This window comes from Rutilus rutilus (assembly GCF_951802725.1).
Source record: "Rutilus rutilus genome assembly, chromosome: 23".
NCBI classification, from domain to species: domain Eukaryota; kingdom Metazoa; phylum Chordata; class Actinopteri; order Cypriniformes; family Leuciscidae; genus Rutilus; species Rutilus rutilus.
This window is the reverse complement of record NC_140233.1, coordinates 18,660,275-18,675,266: the sequence shown is the minus strand read 5'-3', so window position 1 is coordinate 18,675,266 and position 14,992 is coordinate 18,660,275. Positions and strand designations below refer to the sequence as shown.

General features: G+C 36.6%; 1 protein-coding gene across 2 annotated transcripts in view; it reads right to left on the bottom strand.

Annotated features, from left to right (window-relative positions):
* The window catches only part of atp8b4 (ATPase phospholipid transporting 8B4), a 37,191-nt gene that overhangs the window by 19,981 nt on the left and 2,218 nt on the right, over positions 1–14,992 (bottom strand). Inside the window, exons 3-13 of one of the 2 annotated variants that reach the window (XM_084397027.1) lie at positions 7,985–8,080; positions 7,443–7,501; positions 5,925–6,038; positions 5,410–5,508; positions 5,229–5,290; positions 5,014–5,086; positions 3,749–3,819; positions 3,482–3,564; positions 1,514–1,672; positions 1,210–1,298; positions 510–706 (exon numbers count right to left, since the gene is read on the bottom strand). In XM_084397027.1, the coding sequence (XP_084253153.1) occupies positions 510–706; positions 1,210–1,298; positions 1,514–1,672; positions 3,482–3,564; positions 3,749–3,819; positions 5,014–5,086; positions 5,229–5,290; positions 5,410–5,508; positions 5,925–6,038; positions 7,443–7,501; positions 7,985–8,060 (1,082 nt within the window). In that variant the 5' untranslated portion in view covers positions 8,061–8,080. The remainder of the gene's footprint in view (positions 1–509; positions 707–1,209; positions 1,299–1,513; positions 1,673–3,481; positions 3,565–3,748; positions 3,820–5,013; positions 5,087–5,228; positions 5,291–5,409; positions 5,509–5,924; positions 6,039–7,442; positions 7,502–7,984; positions 8,081–14,992) is intronic. The other variant, XM_084397026.1, reaches the window with a different exon arrangement.

Here is a 14,992-nt window from a genome sequence, read left to right as displayed (position 1 = left end):
ACCAGTAATGTGTTTTTTTTTTTCTTAGGCACGTTTATCAAAGCTACTTAAATGTCCTAATTGAACTAAGGAGTAATCCTGGCTTAATCTAAGCCCTGTCTGTGAAACCAGACCATAAAATCTTAATTATAAGATTAAAAATATAAATGATTACATACCAAGTCATAATTATGAGATAAAAAGTTAAAATTATGACAAAAAGTAATAACTGCGAAATAAAAAGCTGAATTTATGAGATTAGGACATTTAAAAAAAATCACACAACTTTCGACTCTGGGACACTTTTTGCCATTGAGATGACTGGGAAAAATGTCCCAATTATCCTGAATTAACCATATGTCATAATTATGTTTTTCTTAAGTGGATTCTATACATAGCACATATACAATGTCTGACTTTGGGTACATTTTTGTCAATGTTTTTTTTTACAGCAAACAATACTGTGATGGGTTGCCACTTCATGTTCAAAGTGAAACCAGTTTACCACCACATTGAATGATCTGACCTACCTAACATAAAGTGAGATGGGCACAACAGTGTTAAGGATGATAACGTAGGACCAGAAGGTCAGGAAGCCAGACAAGACTGCATTGATCGTGAGTTGCTTCCACTGAAGATACTCCCAAAAGTTGCTGCCAACACTCTGCTCCCAAATGGTGTTTCCGATGGCCAGGATGATCCCCATACAGATGAGAAACCCAAAGATCTGGAAAACCAGGAAATATGTCTCCACTGAATCATTTTCAATCCTCAAAATGACCATTCTCTCATCATTTATTCACCCTAATGTCATTCCAAAGACTTTCATTCATCTTTGAAACACAAATCAAGATGGTTTAAATAAAATCTGAGTGATTTCTTTCTATTATTCTTTCTATTCACCCAAAACTCTGAGGCTTCATGAATCCATATGAATCAAGCTAATTAATCCAAGTCTTCTAAAGAAACACGATCGCTTATATGATGACCAGATTTATGGACAGAAATCTCTCAGAGATTTGTGTTTCGAAGATGAACAAAAGTTTTACGGGTCTGGAATGACATGAGATTGAGTAATTGACAAAATTTTCATTTTTGGGTGAACTATCCCTTTAACACATGCAAAGCGTTTAACAATAACAAAATGAACTGCCCTTTTGAAAGGCTGGCGGCATGAGTAAGTGAGATGCCACATGTTGATCATTCCCAGCATGCTCCACACACACTCACCCACAGCACTAAGGTGTTCATCAGTTTGTCGATGCTGGTCCTTTTGAACTTCGTACTCCCACAGTTTTGCATGAGCTTGGTTTGGAGTCCTGATGGAGACAATCAGAACAGAGTTAATCTCAGGACAGATCATGGTGTGCATTAGGAGCTAAGCATAGATAATAACATTGATTACAGATGAGGCAGAAGAACTAAGCGGTCAATATGTCTCTGAGGAACATCTACTCAAGATAGCTAATCAATAATCTGTGAAAATGCCATTCGCCTAGGACAATTAATGGAGGAATATTGAAGAGAAACGTACCGGCGAAGATGACCAAGCCGAAACACCAATCAGTGTTACGGAGCACACAGCCTCTCAAGAGCATTTTCTCGTTGTCCAGAGGATACTTATTATCTTCCCAGTATAGAGTCCCTGTGAACTTATCCAGTTTGTTGTTGGGAGGCTCGCAGATGACTTCCCCTGGGAGACAGGAAGATGTTTATTGTTTTTTTTACTGCATCATCGTTTATCATTAGACACAAAAATCTCTATAGATGGTATGCGCGTGAAGTCACCGTCGGCCGGAGTGACTGCGATTACGCCCACTGAGTTGCAAAAAGACTGAGCAGCAGCATTGTTTATCAGCGTGAATGCCGCGAAGAACACACAAAACACATCTAAAACAGGAAAGAGGCAAAGAGCTGAGGTATATTTTTACAGACTGCCGAAAGCTACAGAAAAGAGAAGCAAATGGCAGGACTCCAGGGAGCGAAAGGTGGATTTGCAGTTTATCATTTTGTGTCAATATGCTGAATTTTGGGGTAAAATCATACCCTATATATTATATTGTTATATATTGTATTGACACAACTCATCGATTAAATATTTACAGTCGTATATTCTGCATAATTGGATGTTTTAAAACAAACACTGACAAAAAAAAACTGTACAAGTTTTAGGGCTGGACAATATGAATATACAGGAGCTGGTCATAAAATTAGAATATCATCAAAAAGTTGATTTATTTCAAGAATTCAACTTAACAGGTGAAACTAATATATTATATAGACTCATGACATGCAAAGTGAGATATTTCAAGCCTTTATTTGTTATAATTTTGATGATTATGGCTTACAGCTTATGAAACCCGCGAAATCAAAATCCCAGAAAATTTGAATATTACATGAAATCACACAGTAATCACACAGTGATACCATGGTCATTGAACCAGGTTTTGGTTCTTTTGGCAGTGTGGGCAGGTGCAAATCCTGCTGGAAAATGAAGTCAGCATCTCCATAAAGCTTGTCTGCTGAAGGAAGCATGAAGTGCTCTGAAAATGTCCTGGTAGACGGCTGATGGCGTAATGTGTGGCGCATCTCAGAGACAGTACAAGACGGGCATTTGTGGTTAAAAAGTATATCATTTAAAAAAATTTGTGGAAATGACAGATCGTTTCGCTAGATAAGACCCTTATTTCTCGGCTGGGATCGTACAGAGCCTTTGAAAGCTGCATTTGAGACTGACATTTGAACCATTTGAAGTCCATTATGTGGAGAAAAATCCTGGAATATTTTCCTCAAAAACCTTCATTTCTTTTCGACCGAAGAAAGAAAGACATGGACATCTTAGATGACATGGAGGTGAATAAATTATCAGGAAATTTTTATTTGAAAGTGAACTACTCCTTTAAGTTGTAAGGAACACTATATCGAGTCCAACCTTTAGTTTAAACTGATAATCGTTTGTTTTACTCGCGTTTTCGCAGTTTCCCCTATTCGATCCAGTCCGTGTACCGGCGGGACAGTGACGTCAATGCATACCCTCATTTAATGGAATTTTAAGGGGATTTTTGATGTTTGTTCAAACACTAAATTAAAAGCACCCCATTAAAGCCATATAATTTGAACTATCACTCATGTTCGTATTACAAACGATATGGAATGAGTGTGTTCAAATCCCTAATCCTAATTAGAAGCATTGGAACTGGATTGCAGTGGATAGCACTGGAAAGTACTATAGCCAATATAATTATTTTCCAATTTCACGAATGCAGGGGCTTCACTCTAGATTAACTTTAATGGAATCCAAGCGAAAACACTACAAATCTCATTACAAACGCTCCCTCGAAAGAAACACACGAGCATACCAAAGGTTCCGCGAGAGAAAGCCACAGAGATCGATCTAATCGATCTGACGGATGCAATAAGTGTTTATGTTTACTCGTGTTGACTCAAGTTCATTTCTGTTGATAGTGCAATAATGGTGTGTGTGTTTGAATAAAAGCTTTACCATTAAAGTCTGCAAGCCTAGCAACATCGTCCCCGAGGTCTGAGGTTACAGTCAAGGCTTGGCGCACCTTCAGGTTGGTTTCTCTGTTGGAATGGGGAAAGAGTCGATAGAATGAAAGAGGCTCGTGATCGTGTCATGCTCTCACTGCTATACAGTCAGTCACAAAATCGAATTTGAGATGCTTGTGCTGGATGTTGAACACGTCCAAAGGGAAGTGAAGCACGCAATATTAGCGCCACCACACACATTTCACAGAAAACATCTCACCCATCTAGCTCTGCAGTCTCGATATAGCAAAGTCCATAGGGCTCACTGCTGGAGAGGAGGAGAAGGTCAGCCTGTACACAGGAGAGAGAGCGGACACTGAAAGCTGTGCAAAACTCATCAATCATGTGCTGGATGAGTCTACTCCACTCTGATATCTACTAAAGTCCGCAGATAATGCCAGTCATATTGGGATCATCAAAATCTTTTTCTAGCAATTTGATGGTATAGTTGTTGTATTTAGGTGCCATGGTTTGTACGTTTTTATTTCGCTCCTGGCTGGTTGTCTATGGCAGCCAATAGAACCATATGGTAAAACGTTATGAAAATTGGTGTAATAACCAAATTTAACCAAATTTCAAATTTCAACTTTTTCCAAAAGTTTGAAACTTTCAACCTAGGATTCAAAAAAATCCTAAGGGGTCCTCAAGATTACTTACAGTTTTTCAAATTAAACAAAAAAAGCAAAACTTTAAAGTAAGCTAAAACCACTAAAAATCAAGATATCAATATTTCTTATTTTAATTCACCCCCAAACTTCTAATATTTCTAATTATAACTTATTAATTTTTCAATTTCATTACAATTAGTTAAGTTATTTTAATCTATGGACACTACTAAATTCTATAAATTAAAAAATTAATAAATTTCTGCCTGATAAAAAAAGTTTAGAAAAAAAAAAATATATATATAAAGTTATTTCTTTTTTTATTTAATTATTTATTATTTGAGCTTTTAGTGTTTTATTTTTATATATATTTTATTTGATTTTATTTATAATATAAATAGTATAATATAAATAGTATACAATTTAATATTGGCCATTTTTCAGTTTTAGGTCATTACAAAAGATATTATTGGCTTATTGCATCAGCCTAATTGCGTTTTTTTGTTAACAACATTTTTTTAAGCAAAACTGACTGATGATCTTCAGACTTCAGACAGATATAATTAATTATTTCATTCCAATGAAAAAAGAAAGAAACTGATGAATTTGACCTTAAAGACATACATGGAAGCGAGTCTGGATCTTGACCATAATTTCACTAATTTGAGATGAATCGGTCTCAGAACAGTTTTTGACAATTAAAGTTTATAAATTAGGGTTAAATCTGCTCATAAGCTTTGAAGCGATTGGCATAAAATAATATGTCTGATGTTGTTTAACTCTTTGGATCGTGATTACCATATCCGCTATATTTATTATATTTGCCATACTAAAGTTAAGTCTGTTAGGCTGTATATATTAGCAAAAGATTCAAACTTACAGCAACAAACTGATTGTTCTCAAGTTTGATGATATCACCCACTCTTACATTCATCCATTTCTCAATCTGCAGTCTGAAAGAGAGATATTTTCATGTGTTACAGGTCAATCGTTATTCATTTCTTAAACATCTTAAAGCATTTACAATTCAATAACTGTGTCTCAACAGCAAGACATACAGCAGAAAATGCTGATATGTGGCATAAATGCACTTACTTTCCTTTGATGAGTACCTGAGACTGCCGGGTGTTGACTTGTTGATCACTTTTATGGCGGAACTAAAATCCCAAAACACATAAATTACAACAAACATCGGTTTAGCTTATTTTCAGCTTATTCCTTTATGAATGCGGTATTCAGAGTTGTAAAGACAAACAGGACAAGAATAGATTCTCACATAGTCATCAGTAGCATCTTTGACAGCTGTGATAGCAAGAACCAACACCAAAGGCACAATGGTGGTGAACCACGAAAGAGATGAGATTTCTGGAATTAACTAGAACACACAACAGAGTGTTAGCGTTGTATAACATTGAAGAGATTGTTTGCCCCAAAATAAAAATTCTATCATCATTTATTCACCCTCGTGTTGTTCCAAACCTGTATGGCTTTCGTTCTTCTGCAGAACACAAAAGAAGATATTTTGGACTGTTTTTTACAGTGAAAGTCAGTGGGGTCCAAACCAACAATGGACCACAGGGACTTTCATTTTCTTTTCTTTTCTTTTGTGTTGTACAGAAGAAAGAAAGTCATACAGGTTTGGAACGACATTGTCATTTGCCAAACACATAACAACATTTTCAGTGTAATGTAGAACCAAATCCATGAAATTCAGGATCAAATCGTTTTATAAATGAGGCCCCTAGATTTATCTTCAGTAATTTCATAAGTGACCTTAAAAGGCTGGCGAACCTGCAGTATCAGCAGTACTAGGAAGTAGGCGTTCGCAAACCGTTGAAACTGCTCGAACAAGTTAATGGGCAGGAAGGTGAAAACGTTGTATTTTGCTGTCTTGATGCAATTGTCCTGGGAAAGAATCATAGAAAAGAAAATTATTCTAACTTTGAGTTTTAATTCTAACTGACAATTACAACACAAGAAAAGTTTATTTCAATAGCACATTTTAAAACAGAAGAAGTTGACCTAAGTGCTTTAAAGATACACTACTGTTCAAAGTTTGGAGTGGTAAGATTTTTTAATGTTTTTGAACATTAGGGTTTTTCAACATTTTGAACATTAGTTGCTCTGATGCTCTCCAAAGCTGCTTTTAATTGACCAAAAATACAGTAAAAACTGTAATATTGTGAAATATTATTACAATTTAAAATAGATTCAATAGATTTTCAAATGTAATTTATTCCTGTGATGTCAAAGCTGAATTTTCAGCATCAATATTCCAGTCTTCAGTGTCACAAGATCCTTCAGAAATCATGTGCTGATTTGCTGATTAAATTGTTTTCAACATTTATTGTATTTAACACAATAAAAAAAAAAAAAAAATTCAAGATTTTCTGGTGAACAGAAGTAGTTAATCACTTATTTTGAATGAATAATGAACTAACTTTCATTAAAGCATTCATTAATCTCAGTTAAAGGTGCAGTACGCAATTTCTGAGAAACGCTGTAGAAAGTGGATCGGGCCGAGCAGCACAACGCACTTGCAGCCAATCAGCAGCAGGGGGTGTGTCCACTCATGAGGGGGGAGGAGAGAGAGTGAGCAAGAGGAAGATTTGAAGAAAGACTGTAGAAAGAGAGATGGCTGAGAGACATTACAAAAGAGAAAAGCTCAGAGGAATATCACTGGAAAAGGAAGGGTCATGATCGGACAAGGGCTTTAGGACACGCGTTAATATTAGAAAAGCTTCTATTTTCTATTCTATCTTTTTCTATGTGTTCACTGAAACAAGATCTGCTGTTGTTGTAATGTTAGCTATAGTAACATGACAGTTTTGAATGTCATTGTTTGTCTGGAGCTGCTGTGCTGCTGGCGACTAACAACCAAACTCTTGCTTGTATATAATTTACTCTTGTGTAGTGTATGTTAATTATTTTGTTCTTCCTTGTCAATCGTTCGTCATCACATTTTGCTTCACTTCAGCTATGATAAAGAGACATGCATGCACTCCTGCATTGTGTGTTCGTGCATTTTGGAGGCGGAGCAATGAACCGAGGGGTGTGTTTATTTAGGCTGATTTCAGAAATTGCTTACTGTACCTTTAATGTTAATTTCAATCCATTCAATCCATTATTAAAATCAAAAGTTGCATTTGTTAATATTATTTAATGGAACTGAGGTAACATGAACTAACTAACATTAAGAAAGATCAATAAATACTGTGACAAATCTATTGCACATTAATGCTTTAACTTATGTTAACTAGTGGGACCTTATTGTAAAGTGTTACCAATAAAAGACATTTATAGACTTACAGCATAACTGAACCTCTCATTGTAGTCCCGATCGTTGGCTCGAACATGACGTTCCTCCTCTAGAGTTGAACAGAAGTTGAGTTTAGTAAATTATTGGAAAGAAACACCTGAGGCACCATCAAGTACATCTCCACAGAATACTACCTTAACAGACGTGATCTTTCAGAACAACATGCACTAACACCCTAAACCAAGATCCAGAGTGTCTCTCAATGTCAGTCTGAATTAGTTTGTCCACTAAAAAGATCCTCCTCAAAATCTCCTCTTACTGTGTTTCTGGAAGTGAGCGAGGAGCCATAAATGGACTCGATATTTTCAAAAGCCACTAACAGCGATGCCTATGACATCATCAGTGACTATATCACTCAGCAAATGAGGGAAGTTAAAATAGAAAGAGTGTAAGTGAGAACCTATAATTGATTCTTAGAAATCAAACATCTCCGGGAAGAAATTTCCATAGACGTAATCCAGCTCTTCCAGGACATTTCCCCCTGTTTATCATTTCGCCCTCGTCCCAATCCCACAAGCCCTTGAAGCGCTACCTTGTCCGGGTGATTTCGAGCGTGGGTTCCAGCCTCCTCTCCCTGGTACTAACATCCATAGCCATCGCAGCGCCATTGCCTGTTTGCAATGTCATTCTTCGAGTGGCACAGACAAACGTTCAGGCGTTAGATTAAACCCTAAAACCCCTTCAGTGCTAATCAAATTACAGAGTCATTAACAAACCACGAAGTACTTCACAGTCTGCTTTCTGTTGGGCAGCTAGTTTGTGGAACGCAGCAGACGTTGCCTACACTTGTCTGTGAGTGCGCGAGATTGAGACACGTCCCGTCTGTGGAATTTCATCGCCTGCGGGGCTTATGCTTATTAGCATAAACCTACTCCTAATCATTTACTAGCTCTTCACTGAGGAGTTAAGGAGGCGTCTGGCATTATAAACACAGTACCTGGTTTCGGAAGAATATTTTATTGAAGTTGAAGTTACTGAAGTTGCTCTTTTATTCTTTGCTAATTAAAAATGTCTGAGACATAAAGGAATGAACAACACTGTTGGGACAAGTCAGCATGAAACGGAAGTTTTGATAGTCTTTTATACGCTATTGTGATGTATATCCGAGTGAAATGGCTTCTCCGACAAGAAAAAATGTAGGACGGGGCCTGGTTTTGTCCATTGGGAATTGACTGGATGGTTGTGGTTTGCTATTGGTGGATCTCAAGTGAGTGACAGGTTGCCCCGCCCTCACGCCAGTAAACGCATCATCAGAGAAGAGATGCTTGACGTTGCTGCTAGACACATGAAAGGACGAGCTAACTATCAGAAAAATTGCTTTTTATTTGAGATTTGTAATTATTTTCTCAATTGTGTTACTCTTAAATTCAATTGAAAACCTTAATTAAGTGAGATTTCCAGAATTTTCGAGCAATAAACACTAATATAGACACCAGAATATGAAATAGGCTAAAAAATATAGACACCAGAATATGAAATAGGCTAAAAATAGTCTAAGTTAAGCTGGTTATCAATTAACTTTATAATAATTTTTTTTACCATAAATGTAAGAAACGTATTGGATTTGTTTTCCTTACAATAACATGGACACTTGCGGCACAACATAATGCATACTCAACCTCAATCTTTTTCATAGTAGAGACTATGTTTATAGTCTGTGGCTCAATAGCTGAAGATGTTGGATGTACTGTTCAGCCGCAGGAGGATTTACTGTACAATGTTCTTTGTGTTACTATAACATCATGGTGACGTGAAACATAATCTCAATCGATCGAAATGTGGGGATCTGGGCTGGAGTCCAGATTATATTTTGCTGACTCGAGGGTCACTTTATATCATGGCCTGAGTTGAACCGCACTGCAGTCACTCCAGAAGTTCCTCAAGTTCACAGCCAGATGTGCTGTACAGGAACTGTTCGCAAGACTTAGCAAATGAGTCTCTAGATCCCACACTGTTTGCGCTTCTGACATGAATAACGATCAAACTGACAATTTTTGCCTGGTGGACTATAAGACGAGGGACAAATTCCTATTCCTATCAAAAATTATGATTTTTACTAGTAAGAATTGTATTTCTGATATGTGAAATAGTAGGAAATCAATTATTGATATCAACAATTGAATTTGAAAGGCAGACTATTGTCACGGTTTGGTCTTGTCTTCATGTCATTGTTATGTTTCCATGTCTGTCATGTGATTCCCTGTTTGTCATGTGATCCTGCCATGTGTCTTGTTATTTTGTTAATTGTCTGATCATTGTTCACAGGTGTCCCTTGTCTTGTCATAAGTCTGTGTATTTAAGCCCTCATGTTTGCCATGTGTCTTTGTCAAGTATTGTTTCCTGTAGTCTGCTGTTGTGTAAGTTCATGTTCATGCCTTGGTTTTTGTTTCATGTTATGTTTTAATTGTAATAAACTGCACTTGGGTTCTTTATAACTTGCCTCCAGTGGAATCCCTTTACAACTATGGTGACATGTAACTAGTGAAAATACAATTACAGATATCAAGAATTATCATTTTTTCTAGTTGAAGTTACATGTTTGACATCAAGAACTTGATTTCTGTGAGTGATATCAATCAATCAATCAATCATGTTTTTACTAGTGGAAATGTAATTCCTGATATCAAAAATAACCATTGTTAGGGACAGTTTATGGATGGTTAATGGTTATGGTTAATTTATGGAATGGACCACAAGAGGAAAATAGGGGAGGGTCATGTCTTTTTATTCTTTGTTGAGGGGAGGGTCATCCAACTTTTTTTAGTCTATGGGGACGGAGGGTCACCCAACTTTTGTATTAATGAAAACAGCAACATTTCAAAGTGGCTTGTTTGGTGCATATTTTTCCATGTAGCTCTCTCAGTCTCAACCCCCCCCCCATCGCTAGCAGATGGGTCTGACCCAACAAAAATCCAGTTTGGTGCTGTTTGACAGAAAAAGTGCATCATGTCAGAACAGAACGCCAATGAAATGTTTACCCGGCAAAGCTTTAAAGAACGAGCAAATAATGAACTTTTGTGATTGCGACTAAGTGCACAGTGAGTGTAACTCTACCGCTGCATTAACCTGTGATGTGAATGTACGTCGAGTTCTACAGTATTGGGACTGAGGCGCCAGAACCGCAGCTGATAGAATGTGCGCTGTACCATATGTTAGTTTCCATGCTTATTGTGTTTCCACAACAATGTTAGTGAGTAAATCTACTCAAATGGCCACCATAACAGTGGAGTGTGTGATGTGTAAGATGAGAAAGCAGAGGTTAAGTCGTTTGTCATGGTTGTAAAAAATACAATGGCTATCTGAACATCTTTGCCAAGCGCAAACCAGTACAGAAGAAATCAATAAATGATCGGGGAGGGTCATGCCTTTTTTCACAATCATTTTGGAGGGTCATAGAAAAATTTATTGCTGGCGAAGGGGGAGGGTCAAGTCTATTTTGACTATAGATCTCAAAACTCCTCCGGTAGCCCCGTAAATACACAACGAACAGTCCCTTACTAGTAAAAATCCAATTTCTGATATCATGGATTAGCATTTTAACTATAATAAAAATGAATAGTTGATATAAAGAATTCATATCCTGGGAATGAATAAAAATCAAAGCGGCTTGCCATACAGTGAGATCCAGTGAGCGTTCGAGCGAGTTTGGCACAGATGTCTCCCATACACAAATACACAAATGTCTTGGTGATTTAAACTAGTTTAAAGCCAGATGAAACAGCGATGACATTCTCAACAACACTGATGCGGAAAACAGGAGAAACATTGAGCGATAGAAGGCTTTCAATCCATAAGTCACCAATATTTACTATGATTTACTGTAACTAAAACCATGGGATTGTGGCAGAAATGTGTGATATTCATATTGAATGTTTTTATATTATTAATGGGGATAATTAAATGCATTTAAGGAGTAATGTACTATAATAACAACATTTTTTGTTTTGTTATGAAGCTATAGTGGTTTTTGTGCATTATATTAATGTCTTTAGGCTACTGTTTTTCATAAGAAATACCATAGAAACAATATAGTTACTATTTACCATGGTAGTTGAGTGCAATGTGTGGTTTTACCTGTGGTTAATATGATCCAAATACTATGGAAGACCACATTTTACCCTATAAAAATTAGGGATGCACCGATATGAAAATTTTGGTCAGTACCGATAATTCTTTTTATTTGAAAATCTAAATCCAAATTTTATATAATTTTTGAGAGCCTGATTACAAAAACAAGTCTCATCATTAAAAGCCACGTCCCATGCGCACACTTATAATGTTCTTATTATAATTTTATGTAGCCTATATGACAGACTTAGCCTAACTGTTGCACGGCACACCCATAACACCCATGCATTGTAGTTTGACAAACTAGAGTTTAGGTTTTTCTGCTAAAACTACAGGTCTTTAGCAGAAAAACCACAGACTTGTTTTACATGACTTCTGCATTTCTTTTGGTTTGGCAAAGCATAACTTTCTAAAAAACTTTCTCAACCCTTTTTCAGAATGGATCAATCATTTCTGCGGTAATATGATTTGGTAATATTGTATGGTTCATTCCTGCTACAGCTTTGTGAAACATGAGAATTGTTTCCTCATTCAGCTCAGGTGCTACAACCATCACCATTAATAATTAAAGAGTTTCCACACCCAACTTCCACACTCAACACTCTTTGTACAAATCTGCCCCCATCACACAAATGACAGGGCAAAAAGACACATACAACTTGCCTATACTCTAAAGGTGCTTCAATGGTCCAGGTTCGTGAGTTAAGCTACGGTTCTGTGCAGATTCTGGATCAGTATATTGGATCCGTGCATTCGGTCTTAAAGTGACAGTAGCCTAATAAACCTGCTGCTGTCTGTTTTAATTGTTGATCAAACAACAAAAGACAAAGAAAAAATCTCTCACTGCTCTTGACTGAATAACTTTTATAACTTTATTAAGGTTTAATCTATATTTAATTTATACAGTGAAGATTTATATTTGATTACTTTACTCAATTTCTATACCTGAAAACTACTGTCAGACCTACCTGAAAAACCTAAAAGTACTGTTTATTTCATTTGTATCGTTGATCTACTAACTGTTCACTTGTCTTTAATAATGTTTTATAGTTATATTAGTTAGGCTAGAAGCTTGTTTCCGCCACAGAATACAACATTTTAAAAGATAATTGCGACTTTTTATCTCACAATTGCAAGTTTACAGTACATCTCGCAACTCTGACTTTATTTCTCAGAATTGCGGGATATAAACTCACAATTGCGTGTTATAAAGTCACAATTGCGAGATATAAACTCACAATTGCATGTTATAAAGTCACAATTGCGAGATATAAACTCACAATTGCATGTTATAAAGTCAGAATTGTGAGATATAAAGTCCCAATTGCGTCTTATAAAGTCAGAATTGCGAGATATAAACTCATAATTGCGTGTTATAAAGTCAGAATTGTGAGATATAAAGTCAGAATTGCGAGATATAAACTCAGAATTGCGAGATATAAAGTCCCAATTGCGAGATATAAAGTCAGAATTGCGAGATATAAACTCACAATTGCATGTTATAAAGTCACAATTGCGAGATATAAACTCACAATTGCATGTTATAAAGTCAGAATTGTGAGATATAAAGTCCCAATTGCGTCTTATAAAGTCAGAATTGCGAGATATAAACTCACAATTGCGAGATATAAAGTCAGAATTGCGTCTTATAAAGTCAGAATTGCAAGATATAAACTCACAATTACCTTTTTTATTTTTTTATTCTGTGGCGGAAACAAGCTTTCATAGTTTTAGCCGTGGTATCGAAATTGGAATAGAGAATTGTGAATTTTCACTAGCATCTAAAATTGTGGCAATTTTTTTCAAGGGGTGGATGATTTCACTTTTCTAACTTTAGTTAGTGTGTGATGTTGCTGTTTGAGCATTAACAACATCTGCAAAGATACAACGCTCAAAGTTTAAAGCAAAGGAAGATATTTGCTTTTAAAGAAATCGTTTTTTGAAGGACTACAACAAACGTTTATTTTTCTGACTAGCATAAAGCTAACAGACATGGGCTAAAGTCACAAAAATGTTGTTTCTAGTTTATTTGTAAGAGTAGAGGATAAAGTTTCCCCCTCTTGAATTTGCATAAGGACTCCTTGACAAACATTTCAACAATTATGGAAATGACAGTACGAGTGTGTTACAGTAGGCTACTCCGAGCATACACAAAATGTTTAAATGACCTCAGTGACTAATACATGGAGGCGTGTGTATTCTTCCTTTTTGTGTACTTGATCACTCACACACTGACGAAAACTCATGCAACATTCTTACAACACTGGCTTCCCAACTTTCCACTTGCAACATTCGCGTATTACAACAGCTAACCCTCAACACAAAAGTGAAAAACAAAAGGAGAATACCTGCAGGTCTCACACTCATGTCCCAGCAGTTATGAGCCGTAAGTGATCTCCATCCAGACGACCAGATCATGTTTTTTAAAAAGAGAAACAACCGAACTGCCTCTGCCGCCCAAGGGCAAGAAACGATCCGTGGTTTATCGAAGGTCAAGGCGAAACCTTGCGTCACTGGCAGATCCGTTTACCTTTTCCTACCCATAATCACACACACATAAACACGTAGCGCACTTCACGTCAGCATCCCTATAGCAGCAAAGCGTCTGCTTTATCTCTGAGGAGCAGCACATGAGAGAATAAAGGATAAAGGAAGAGAATACAAACCGTCCCTTCTTTTTTTAAAGCACTAATTGGCTATTTCTGGGGATTTAAACGAGTTTGATTTGTTTGTGTGCAAGTTAAAGCAAGAGCACACAAGGCGGGGGGAGGGGGGAGGGGGGGTGTCATCAAGGTTTCTAGGCAACAAGACCTATGAAGAGCACAAGACCTCAAACATGGCGTAGTTGAATTCTGTGGCTAACAATAAACATATTATATTCAGAAATTAAGTATGGACTGAGAGAACAGTTCTTGTGTTTCACAGAATGGGAACTGCAAAACACTGTAATTATCTGGTTCTTTGTGGCGTCTACGGTTAAACGTGTGAGTGGGTCTCAATTTAGGTCACTGTTAACCTAAAGAGTAACAATAACAAGAAGTGCTGTTAAAGAGAAGTAACTGCCCAAGAGAAAGCATCATATTTATAAATATATATAATATTCACAGGGAAAAAGTGTTACGTTTATATATACAGTAATTATATATATATATATTTTTTTTTTTACTATATTTTCATGACTGTAATGACTTTGTAATTCCCATCATTCTCATATTCTCATGTATGCATTACGTTAAAGGTATAATGGAGGATTTTTGACTTCCGGGTGGATCACCTATACTATTGGTCCTCCTAATTGTCAATCATTCTGGTGAATCAATCAAACTTATTCAAAAAGTGGAGAGGGCGGGTCTTATCTAAAATTCGGAAAGAATCCTCCACTATACCTTTAATTTAATGCATTTATGTCGATTGTGTTTGGCTGAAAGAAGAAAGTCATGTACACCTAGGATGGCTTGGCGGTGAGTAAATT